Source organism: Streptopelia decaocto (genome assembly GCF_964273445.1).
Source record: "Streptopelia decaocto genome assembly, chromosome: 3".
Classification (NCBI taxonomy): Eukaryota; Metazoa; Chordata; class Aves; order Columbiformes; family Columbidae; genus Streptopelia; species Streptopelia decaocto.
Window position 1 is genome coordinate 61,495,462 of NC_138656.1, and position 13,040 is coordinate 61,508,501.

Sequence of the window (13,040 nt, forward strand, 5' to 3'; positions counted from 1 at the left end):
TCAAGCCTACGACATGCTAAATGCTCACTGCTTTGTGCTGTGCTCCTTCCACTTCCTTAACAATCAATGAGAATCGAGGATGCTGAGGCTACCTATGGTGTGCAAAACTCTATTCCTTACTTATCTAAGAGTGCTGGAAAATATCTTCATGTCTTGATTGTTGCCTATAACAACACCGCCAAAACAATGAAGACAAACAAGATTAGGAGACCATGAGGGTTTAAGTACAAAAGAACACACTTTATTTATCTACAAGGCAGTACATTGTCATATAAAAAATTAAGTGCAGATGAAGCTGCACTAAATGGTATTAAGGCAGCAAAGTCAAAGGCTGTTATAAAAAACAAAACAAACAATAAAAAAAATAAAATCAGTGTTTTGCCATATCGATGAAGATTTGGTATGGCAGTACAAAGAACCATGTATTTCTAAGAACCTGATTCGGTACACAAGATCCAAGTTAGGGAACAACTAGCTAGACATGGAACAAAACAGACAACATGAACAAGACAGTGTTCTCCCAAACATGTGAAGGTGCAATTCATGCTGTTGCAAACCAATGAGAAATAAAACAACACATCCAGACAAAAAAAAAAAATCTCCCAGGAACAGTGTTCAAAAATATTGCTCATAAAAAAGGGGAAAAAATATAAATGATGTAAAAAAAATCAAAATAAAAAGGTCTGAAATGCTAGTGCATAGTCAATTTGCTAACATCAACATTTGTTTTCTTTCCATATAAAGCTCTACTGCTTCTTTTACACTAGCAGCATGTCTACACGCTAAGGTCTGTAGCAGCAAAACACAGTATTCATTTGGCATTTACAAAATTAAATTACTGAATAAAAATATAATTTTTCTCATAAATCTATGTTTCATACAGTAATATTTTTAAAGCAAGCTAATTACTCCCCCCAAACAGAAACACACAATGTATCATGATCTAGAACCATAACAGAATGAAAGAGTATTTCAAGAGGCATAGATGTCTGAGCATTCACAATCTTGATCAGTCCTCCCCCTTTGCACAGACTGGAGTTTGTAGTAATGCTTTTCACTTCAGTATTTTACACCAATGCATTTTGTTCAGTGATTTAAAATTTATCTGTTTGAGTACCTGCTCTTTTATTATTATTAAAAAAAAAAACATTAAAAAAGAAACAAACAAAACCCCACCCCTGGATAGCACATCACTGAAAAAAACAATACTGGTGTATTAGGTCTGCTTGATCTCAAAAAGTACAAAAAAAAATTATCTTTATTATAAGTCTGCACTTAAGATCATTAATTACTGATTCAATCTTAATACCTAATAATTTAGGCAAGTATCACTTATTAAAAAAAAAAAACCAAAACAAAAACCAAACCTCTCAAGTTGGGTGAAATCCAACAAGAATATATATGCTGAGTGACTAAATGCACTTTGTGCTGCTCCCAACTGTTGTACCACAACAAAGATAGGCTCTTCTCCCATTCATGAAAAGTTTTCATGCAGAGGAACAGGAACGTCCCAGCAGAGGTGAAGTGTTCTCAAAACCATAATGCTTCTCTGTCCGTCGACCCTTTCACATCACCAGAGTCCGGGTGGGGAAGGCGGCCATGTACTTGCGTGCCTGATCCGTCAGGGCTATCTGGTCCTCGATCTTCCCACAGGATGCAGACTCCCAGGTGTTGTTCAGGTGCTAAATTAGAAGCAGGCAGAGAGATTTGGGATGAACATCACGTGATTTTTTTTGCAGCCCCAACCGAAACCAGGCTCACTTGCCATTCATTAAGTGTTGCATGAACATGCAGTAGGATGTTGTTCAATCTCCAAAGAAACTGAAATCTCAACACAACAGAATAAAAAAACATCACCCCCACTTCTGAGTTAGTGACTGGATGGGGCGGGTAGAGAAGAAGACCCACAGAGAGGCACACTGCAAGAACCAGGACCCAAACCCCCCACTCCTCTCTCAAACAGTGTCTTCTCTACGAGACAATATCTAAAGCCTTGCTTTTAATCCTTCCTTCCCGTTAAAGGTCTGAAAAGATAACTTACTTGTAGGTGGACTTTACAGTGAACAGGCCACAGCCAGGCTAAAGCCCACAGTTAATAATGCTCAGTACTCACACACGAATTCCTGCCAAACCTCCGTTCTAGAGATAGAGCTGCTCTGCCCCTGTGTTCCCTAAATGAACCTGACGACCTCGACAGCCCAACCGCAGCTAACACGAAGTCCCGTGCTCAAAGCTGCTTTCACCTGCGCACAGCGAAGGGCACGTGCCCATGAGCAGAGCTCCTCCGGCAGCGGGAAAGAGAGGGTGTGCGGGGGGGGGTGACTCTCAGCAGAAACAGCATTTTAATTATCGCGTAAGCCATTTCACTTCTTGTGGTATTTATGGAGGTTACAGACACCATTTAGTATAATGTTAAAGTGAGATAAACATATCTGCAGAGGGCTGTGTGCACAGTATTTATTTACTCACTACACATGTGAGATGTTTCTCATTGCCTTGAGCTATAAACAGTAATGAAATTTCAAAGCTCCTGGAATTTACAAGTATACACACACATTTATACACATCTTTTTTTCTGTTGAACTCCTTCACTTAGTCTGCTTTTCCACATCAAGATACTCCCTAAGCCCTAAATAAAAACTCTATTATTATATGGAGCTAGTTGTATGAATACCCTGCATTCAAACAATGTGCTCAATGGAAAACTGCCTGCCAACAGTGGGATCCCAGTACTGTTGAAGACTGATAACATTTACACCCAAGATACACTAACAAAGACAAGTTAGGAGAAACCCTTCTCTATCTTCTTCTGTTTTCAGCAAGGATCATTTTTGTAGTTCAAGATCTACATTGCTCAACAAGATGACCAGAGCCTTCTCAACATTTAGGACATTGGGTCGAAGCATAATTAGTGGACTGCAAACCACCTGCTAAGAGCAGAACTGTCCTGGCATGCCAATGGCTCTTTATGCTGCTTCTTCTACTTGCTAACTGTGTAAAAGGATCCTTAAATTTTTCACTGGCCTAACTGTTTAGAGCAGAGCTGTCAAACTCATTTTCACCAGGGGCTACATCAGCCTCACAGTTGCCTTCAAAGGGCTGAATGTAATTTTAGGACTGTAGGAGTAGTTACGTTTATACAGTCCTGAAATTACATTTGGCCCTTTGAATGCAACCATGAGGCGGATGTGGCCCCCGGTGAAAATGAGTTTAGCACCCCTGGTTTAGAGAATACTCTTCTGACTGTAAACAGTGTTATCTGAGACATATGTTTAGCAAGAGACTGGGCAACATATGAAATACAGATAATTTCTCATAACATGCCTTAATCAGGGCACTGGTGTTATACAAACACAAGGACTGAGGTTCTCTTCCTTGTGGGGCTTACAGCCTAAAAGGGACAAAAACAACGAATAAGTAAGCAGCGTGGCCAAGATGAGGGAAAGCATGTTAGTTCTCTGTGAACTACTGCTGGGCTTCCCTAGACACGGCTTTCCATTCCTTCTTCCCTCTCCTCTCCTCAAGTTTCAAATATTGTCTCTGCTTCTGACACCTTTTTGCAGGCAAAACTCCTGCTGAGCTTCAGTGAGAGCTTCCCATGTGAAGGAGAACCAGGTGAGGCCTCAAATCATTAAGCTTCTGCAGCTTTTTGTGGGAAAGCGCATCTGTGAAGCGAACAAACATGCTGCACACCTTCTTCTAGAGTGGTTCAACCTGGTCTGGTTGTATACCTTGTGCTGTGGCTCAGCCTAGGGCACACGTCACAGCCAAAAAGCAGGTGTGACATACTTTCTGCATGCCACAGACACACATGTGACATGCCACAGCTTCTTTTATGTTTTGATTAAACAGCTTCCAGGGTAACTTTTTCAAAGGCACTTACATCAGCTGGGAACCTACAGCCTCCTGTTGATCTTCAGTGGGACGGACTCAGGCACCTGTGAGTATTTTACTTGATTGTTTTACAGGTATTTGCACCAGGGACCAAATTAATGCCTGGTACAATGCTGGTGGTTTTATTGAGAAGTCAGATTTGGTCTTTACATCTCAAAAGCAGTTGGTAGTTCCAGAATATCTGTCATTTCAAAGGAAAAAAATACGTGTCCAACTAGTATTTCCCTGTGATCCCCCAAAACTTCAATACACTGGTCTTGAAATGAGAGATCAGCAGTCCCTTAAGTAACTGAAAACACATATGGAAAAGTCCATCTGTCACAGTGTGTCAATTTTTAAAAAACAGAAGTAACTTCAGGCAAGGAGTGTCCTGATTTCATAAATTATGCTTAATCGTTAGTATCTACACTGAGCTCTTTGTATTAACAGCCATGTGCTTAGAAAAGAGAAAAAAAAAATAACAAATCTGCATCCTGATATCTCCAACATCTCAGCAGGCTGCTACATGTCACTCATTCCACTGAAAGCCTGGTCTTGGTTTAAGCCGATGTCAGCGCAGCAGCAGCCGCTGGGGCAGGCAGCAACCCCCTGCCCTCCTGCTGCTGTCGGCTGCTCGGGAGCCACAGAGCAGCAGCGGGGAGCAGCCAGGGCCAGCGGCAGGAGGACCGTCTGCAGCCCTGACTTGAGCCTGCTTGGAATCTGCTCCAAGAAGTTTTGACCCTTGTATGGTTTTCCCAGAAAGACGTGACGCTATTTTGTTCTTCCTAGGACAACTTATAAGAAGAGAATAACTTTGTACTCTCACTGATGATGGTGAGAACTTTGCTCCAGTAAAGAATGTACAATTAGACCCAAAGTAGTATACTTACTGAAGTAGTATATTTACTAAGGCAGTTTTCAGTTCTATCCCAGGGAACTCAGGTAACATTTTAAAGTGGATATTTTTAATAAACATTTTCTGTCTGAAGCCTTGGCTGTCAGCAGCCAACCCCAAACAAAGCACAATGCCTTTGCCTTGCCAGCCCCGCAGTGCCAGAGGCACGTGTGGAAGTCATCCCAGTGACAGAAGTTTTACTTCCCTGCTTGGCAGAGACCGCTGGGCCCCCTGACCCCAGCAGAACTCCGTGCCGGCTCTGGGCACACACAGCTATAACAGCACTTAGTAAAAAGGGAAAAGCACACCACCTCTTTCCAAGCCAGCACCACAGCCAGTGTTGAGAGGGCTCTGTTACGGGAAAGTGGCAGCACCCGGCAGAAAGCAGCAAATATCTCAAAAGAGAAGAGACCTGGGCTGAAAGCTAGAGGCATTGCAGGAAAACAGCGCAGAAACCCAAGTCAGACCGTTCCTTTTGAAGAACACTCATTGGGGCTCCTCTATCACATTTAAAGGTCCAACTCTGCAAGTCAACCGATGGAAACACAAAAGCTTTGTAATTAGAAGCCAAAAGGCCTGACCCAAAGCCCACTGACACTGATAAGCATGTTTTCATTGATTCATCCCACTTAAATTCAGCTACGTTAAGGGCGAGGTGTTCGTTTTGGCATCTAAATCCCTAGCCAGTGGGGAAAGGAACAGATTTCTGCAGTACAATTGGTTCCACGTATATATTTTATTGCCTCAAAGAGTGTGAGGCTACTCTTAGTTTTGCTGTCAATTAAAATCATGTAAGCCTTTTCAGCCAGCACTTCCAGCTGTATTTTTCTCTTCTACACACAGCATTTTTCTCTCTTTAAGTTAAAATAGGAGATGGGGGGGGACAAGAAGGTATACTGCTATGAGTTCCCACAGGATAAAATTACAGACCCATGGTACAATTCCAGCTATGTCATTCTCCCTGGCTCATTTTTTAACCTCAGTAATCCTACCAGCACATCCTTCTGCTGGCAGCAAAACTACCTCATTTATCCTGTAACGTGCCTTCAGCTGCCCTCAGGCAGATGCAAACTGTAAACAAACTGTCAAAGTTGTTAACTGGGATATCCAGTTAAAGCACTTTAAATAAAAACTTGGACCATCTAGAGAAAACAAACCAGAGCAAGGATAGAGAAGACTGTGGAAAGGTGCATTTCTAACACAACTAGTCCTTCTGCACTCAGAACCTGGACTGTCTCTTCATGTGCTGTCTGCACAGCTCAAGAGCGCTCTTGCATTACGACACCTTGTGTGTTAGGAGTGGATGCCAAAACCAAACACTGCTGCAGTCTTGCAGTACCGAGCTCCCAAACTGATGGAAGTGTAGTAGAAATCCTCAGGCAAAGAACTGTGTTTAGAAGACGGATTTTAAATCTCCGCTACACTGGCAGGTATCTTCAGCAATTCCAGCAAAGTTATTGGTGTTACATACAGTCCTATTGATTTATCCAAATTGTGCTGGTATTTAAAACCAAAAAAAACCCCCAAAATATTTAAAATATTTAGAAGGCTCAGACTCTTAGAAGGTATCCAACTCTGTTGCCTTCCTGCAAAAAATTCAGTTTCTTGCCAGTTTTCCCTTAGATTACACAGTGTGGATTCACAGCACAAGCCACGAAAAAGAAGGTTTGCAACAGAAATGCAGTACTCCTTCTGTAACAGAACAATCAACACACTAAACAAAGCAATTTCCTAGCAGAATATGATGCATATAATGTACAATGGTTTGGCTTTCTCTTCTATAAGGATGCAGAATCAAGAGAAGCCCTTTTACTTATCAAGACCAGAAAATAAACACTAATTAAAAAATCAAGTGACCATAACTGAATCCTATTTCATTTGTTATGGCAGAGCGCTATTACTGCTTATGTTGCTATTTCTTCTCTGGGGCATGGGACGGCCTTCTCCTAAACTCTAGGGCTTCCTAAGTAGCTCAGAAATACAGCTTGCTAAATATGAGTGTAAGGTGATCCAACTTCGCAGCTTTTACTATAAGCCTGACACAAGTGCTAGAAAGAGTTATTTGATGGTGCTTATAAAAGCTTAACCCTAAAGACATTACTTGGACAAAACTCCTGTTTGAGATGTATGAGCTTTCCAAGTAGGATTAATGGGGGAGATACAGAAATGGGCTAAGCATCTGCAATTCACATTAGGATATTCAGTCCCTTTCTAACTTTTGTCCTTAAGTACTTATTTTTATTCACAGATCAGAACACATTGCTGCAAATGGCTGACAGTCAAGCTGTCACTTTTCTTCTTTTTTGAGAGGCCATCACCTGCCTAGGGCAGCTGTAACTCCTGATCCATTCACAACCTAAATTCTGCTGCCCTGGGAGGAAAACAAGCAGTGACTGACCTGTAATTTTCAACCTCCATGTGCTTCCCTCAGTTGTGCCAAGCACAGCTCCCACACACATCAGCCACTGGGGCTCCCACACACATCAGCCACTGGCGAGAGAAGGGACAACACAAGTGGGGAAACCCGCAGGGCAACCTGCCCTTGCCATGCAAATCTTAAACCTCCCAAGGGCTTGAACACAGCATGCTGTCCCCTCTCCCGGAGTATGAGATTTTGGGATCTTCTTGCCCCAAAAAAGCCACGGAGAAAAAACAGAGAAAGTCTGCTGCTGTAGGGGAGCATGTTGCCTCGCCTGTACATTTTGTCTGACAACTGGCTGCAAATGAGGTTGCACATTTCACTTTTTAAATGGAGAAAATTAAGGTTAATGACAGCTTGCACGCTTGAAAAGGTTAACCAAGTAACTGTTTTAAAATCCTTTAAACCTACTCTTTAAAGAAAATGGTTACATAAACCACTGAAAGTCAGGAAATTCGAGCTGAAATGTGTCAGTCTGTGGTTAAAAAATGGAAAGTGACAGGAGCTCGGGGTTGAAGAACTTTCTCTTTAGCTTGCAGGGCTTCTACCTTGTGTTGTTTCCTTTGCTACTGGGGGAAGAAGATATCAAAGCAGCAATATTTCTTAAAAGGTTCCATTTCATGGTGTCTTTTGATAGCCTGCAGGGTTAGGTGGATGGCCTATGATGTAACCTACTTTTCTGTTAAAATTTCTATGTGTGGATAGTTTGTATTATGTATTGCTACTGAACATAATGTGAAATAAAACATAACTTTTACAGAGGAAGGGCCAGAAACAGAGTTTTTTACATAACCTCTTAGAAGACACCAGTCAAGCAAATGCTCAGTATAGATTATTAGTTTATCTCAATAAGGGCTTTGTACATTATGCCAGAATCTTAACCCTTGGAGAAGTTCCTAGAGAGGCCAAAATCTCCTGCCATGCAACTGAGTATTGCTTGAGTGACAAGAACATAGGGCGCAAAAATCTAGGTTGTAACTAACTCCACCAATATAAAGCAGAAGTACTTGGGATCCATGCGATGGAGTGCAAGAGTAATTCCACCCCAGGCAACACGTGGGTTTGCTGAGACATCTCTTATTCCTGCCAGGAGAGAATACCCAATGCACAACCACAAGATTTGCCATGCAGGACAAAAAAGCTGGCTGAACCTTCACACTTCACCAGAAAGATCCTACACACAGCTGACTTCAAATCCAATGATGTTTTACAGAGATTTAACTAGGGGATCAGATGAGGATGAAGCCCAAACTCTTCTTGGGTCTAAGGAGGCTTTTTCTCCCATTGCTCTAGTGCAACACTGGTACCACCACATTCCCAGTGCACTTATATGCAGCTGCTTGACCTCACATGCCAAATGATGCAACATGATGTTCCTCCTAAGGGAGGGTGAATCATATCATGCTATCTCATATGGTCATCAACTATTGGTTAATAAGTTGCATATGATCAGTTGTGTACCCAAAATGCAGTAAAAAATATCCTTAGAGATTGCTTAGAACATTAGTTACTCTTGGCTTCTTTGGAATTCAACAGCAAAACAATAAGTAATCAGGCATTTTGGTGAGTTTATTGCTGGGTAAATATCTTTTTCTTTATGTAAATGCAGTAAAAGTTATTAAAGCAATGAAAAATATTGTGGGCTGGTAAACATACTACCTCCCTCTTACGTAAGTTCAAATTTAAAAGAAAATGGAATTTTAAGAACAAAGCATATTGAAAAAAAAAGTTTAGTGCTCTTTTTCTTTATCTCTTCCCTTTCCGTACACACATCCTAAGGTGCAGAGAGCACTATAATTCTTACTTGGACTGAAGTCAATGAGAATTTGCGTAAGTTGGATCAGGCCCAAAATATTAACAGCAACAATGTAAATATATGCAGACACAATTAAATCTCACCTAGATGCATTGCCTGGTGTTTCATGTCTACCTGCATGCGATCAATGGATATAGTCCAGCGTTTGTGTGTGCATCTCTGGGTGTGCACATGTATGTGGGCAATATGCCAAATTATAAACTAGAAAGCGTAAGAATATAGTAATAGTAATATAGTAGTAGTTGTGTAAAAAATGCTACCAGTCAAAATCCAGTGCAAACACTAACATTTTCAATTGCTTTGCACCCTTTAGAGGTGCTGTGTCCTCATCACAGACGTCCAGCTCCACCGGGAGGGAGGGGAAGAAGCGTTAGGGCAGAGCAGCAGCAGCAGTTTCTGGCACAAAAGAGAGACACTGCGTGTCCTTTCTGAGCTGCACGGGGCCAAAGTCCTCTCTCGTGTGAGCCCAGGCAGCCTGACCAGGGGTGAAGCAGATTCCCCCCTTTAGCCATGACACTAAATCCAATTCAGAGAGCGCAGCAATCATCAGACAATTCTGCATTGTTACAAAAGGTCTGTATTTCATTTGGAAAAAGTTGTCTATGCCACCATCACAGACACCTCTACCCTCGTTCTTCATTTATGGTCACATTTCAGCTGAAACAGTCAATGCTGCTTCATCAGCAGAGAGAATAATTTTACCTTCACACTGGTTCACTAAGAAGCTGCATATTAAATATTCATTTTGGGGCTTTTTACAACTGCTTTTTCTTTCAGTTCGACATGTTTTAAACACTGAGATGAGCTGGCAAGTAATATTTAACTCAGTTCCTACTTAAGAGAAAGTCCTCTTTATCCAAACAATGAGAATACCTGGCTTTTAACATGCAAAATTAAAGGCTTTTCCTGAGTAAGGACTGAAGAACGGGATCCAGTATGGCCCACAAATTGACTCGTGTAAACTTCCTGAACAAAATCAGAGTGAGTGAGAAGGTTAAACAAGCCCTTTCATTTACAGCAGCTTGTAAAGAAATTATTTTTAGACAGCAGGAAACATAAGATTGTTGCGCCAAAGATCAAAAGATCCTGCTTTACAGGCACCTCAGATGCTCCGTTTTTATTACAGGCAGAGTTCAGGCACTTACCACTAACAGGACAACCCACAGCATACTCTGTTCAGCTACCTGAAAATGTTGCCTTAAACCTACAGAGGAGCCCAGAGTTTGGCCAGGAGACACAGCCAGGTGTCAGTGTGCTGGCAAGGCAGCGGGGCTGAGCTCCTGGGACCAGCAGCCTCCTCCCATGTGCCAGCTAGGGAGCTCCAGCAATTCCCTGCAAAGCTGGAGCCCTGGGCTCCTTCACCACAAGACAGTCCAAATTCAGTCCCCAAATAACTGCCCTAACCCAGGGGCACTGGGGAGAGTGGGGATCTTCAAACCCTCCTTTTAACCATCTACCGTGGTGCAGCTGAGAAACACAGTTTGTGAGAAAAGAGAAAATAAGCATTAGGGAAAGGGAGTCCTTGGCCCCTACAGACACACCCATGCAGAGGGGGGGCACAGTCCCTGCTCTCCAAAGCTGCTTTTCATCAAGTGATTCTGTAGCACAACATACAAACATACTCCATGGCAAACTGTGCCAAATGAGGACGTGTGAAATTTTAATATCTCGCTTTATAATGCCCAGCTAAAGATGCTTAATCAAAACCAGGTCTTGTTCATTCCTTCCTACTGTAAATAACTCCTAATGTAAGTTCTGGAAATAGGGAGGAAAGAAAGAATTAGCCATGTAGACTATATGTCTGAAAGTCAGGAGCTATGGAGTTATAATTTCCTTTCTGACAGTGACTCACCCTGGGGACTGATACACTTTCCCTCAATTTGCCCATGTGGAGAAGAGATATAAAATTACTTATTCATCTGCCTCAAAAATACGGACTGTGGTGGAAGGATAATTGATCATTATCTACACTGCATTTCGTTCTCTGAATGACTTGCTGTGGGCCTGATCTAAAGTCCACAGGATCTGACAAAAGAGGCTGCTAATGACTTTGGTGAGCTTTGGATCAGCTATATTTGGTTCAGCTATATTTTTAAGTATAGAAAAATTATATGTTTGTTAAAAACTAGAAAAAGCATAAATAGGTAAAACCCAGCCTAACATTTGACTTACATGGCAACAATCACACATTTAATTCAGTTCAGAAACCCCAAGATGTACAAGATCCCAAGATGTAAGGGTTATGAGGCCCCTTCAGACCACACCACAACCACATATCTGGTGCAACCTCAGCCTGCGCTCTGGAAAGGACATCCTGATGTTTGGCTGGACGGGCAACAGTGGCTACATCTGTGCTGGGCAGCCAGGCAGTGTCAGGCTGTGTCCTCTCTCCTCGAGGCCAGTGACAACTTTCTGGCCACCAGCATGCCACTCAACTCTCCTGCTCTCCAGAACAGCAGAGCCACCTACAAGAAGTCTATAGGGAAAAGCCTCTGACCCACGTTAACTCTCCATCCTATCAGTTTAACAGTGGAACCAGCCGAGTTACAATGACTCATGTATGGGGCTTTGCCCTGTTTAGTTTCCTGGCACAGCTGTAGCCACTGTGTCCTCACACTCCACAGGTAGTGAGATCCTCAACCACATTCATCTGAATGTTTCATTCTTCCATATTCAAAACTTAAAATCAGTTTGTGAGAAAGCAATATATATATTTATATACAAAGGGTATTTTTATCAAGGAATAGTTACCTGCAGAGGACTAGCTAGTGGCCTGTTCCTAGGTACTGCAAATGTTTTGTGAAAACTACCATCCTCTTCGGACACGGGCATCTTTAAAATGGAGCTGGTAAGAAGATTCTGACAGGAAAAAACCAAAACAAAACACAACAGTTTTCAGTTACTCAAGAGAATAACCTGAATTCAAATGTACTAAAAGCAAACTCAGCCTGACTGCAGAGAGTGCAACACTGGGCATGTCACAGACAGAGTGCTCAGCCTGGGAGCAGACCTAAACCTGGGGTTCCTGGGACTTGGCTTTGTAGGAGCATTGTCAGGTGCAAAGGTTTTTCATCCAGTGAAATTCCCAAGTGCAAGAATAACAGTGACATTGAATAGTGCCAGCAAAGCAAAGGGAACCATGCTCATGCAAGGTCTCCTTTGCACAAAACAGACCAAACTCTTTCTTGTACCAGTTTTAACTCTGTGACCCAGTCATTTCTATACACAGGTGCAGACAGTCTCCAAGCGCAAGCTCTTCACAAAGACTGTGGGCTGCACAATGACTGCAGCTTCTGCTGCTTTCTATAGGCATTACAGTGATTTAATTAGGAGCAGGATTGCTTCTTACACTTTAGAAAGGAAAATTATATGGAAATAATGAATAATGCCTACTTGTGAGGGGTCGGACAAAATATTTTCTCTCTCGCATTTATGAACTGAACAGGGATGTAAAACAGAAAAACCATTTGGTGGTGTGAAAACTTGCACTTACAGGCACTTCTTCCATAGTGGACGTATGTGTAAAGAGCTGAGCGTTCAGGTTTTCTCCTTCCCAGTGATTTGAGCAAAAAAAATTTCCAGCTTTATCTGTTGGAGACTCCACCTGAAAGCAGGAAATCATGATGATAAAAACCAGTACCTAACTGACCAAAAGCAGATTTATCTGTCAGTTGCTTAATAAATTGAAATATTCTTCACAGCTGTGCATAATGCATGTTTACAGTACTGTCTTTTGCAGCACCCTTGCTCTTTGCAGAAGAAAAAAGTTCAAGATTCTCAAAAAAATCCACACCTAATAAAACTTTGAATACTTGCACTCAGCACTCTGTCAGTATTCAGGTGTTTAATCCCCTAGAAAGGATTGAGAATATATGTATTTTTAGAACTTTAGTGACAAAGTAACATAATGCAATGTCCTCAAATGTTCAGGTTTCTAAATCACTCCATGGAGCTTGGTCTCTGTGGGGTTCTTCTATAGTCTTCACCAATATTAGAAAGATTCAATCCAAATTCCTGTCTAATTTTTTTTCTTTTTA

General features: G+C 41.9%; 1 protein-coding gene across 4 annotated transcripts in view; it reads right to left on the reverse strand.

Moving 5' to 3' along the window:
• Window positions 1-219: 219 nt before the first annotated feature.
• MYB (MYB proto-oncogene, transcription factor) overlaps window positions 220-13,040 on the reverse strand; it is a 28,942-nt gene continuing 16,121 nt past the window's right edge. For all 4 annotated transcript variants that reach the window (XM_082049715.1, XM_082049717.1, XM_082049716.1 and 1 more), the window contains 3 exons: window positions 12,497-12,607; window positions 11,755-11,862; window positions 220-1,682 (listed from right to left, as the gene is read on the reverse strand). In XM_082049715.1, coding sequence (XP_081905841.1) covers window positions 1,566-1,682; window positions 11,755-11,862; window positions 12,497-12,607 — 336 coding nt within the window. In that variant the 3' untranslated portion in view covers window positions 220-1,565. The remainder of the gene's footprint in view (window positions 1,683-11,754; window positions 11,863-12,496; window positions 12,608-13,040) is intronic.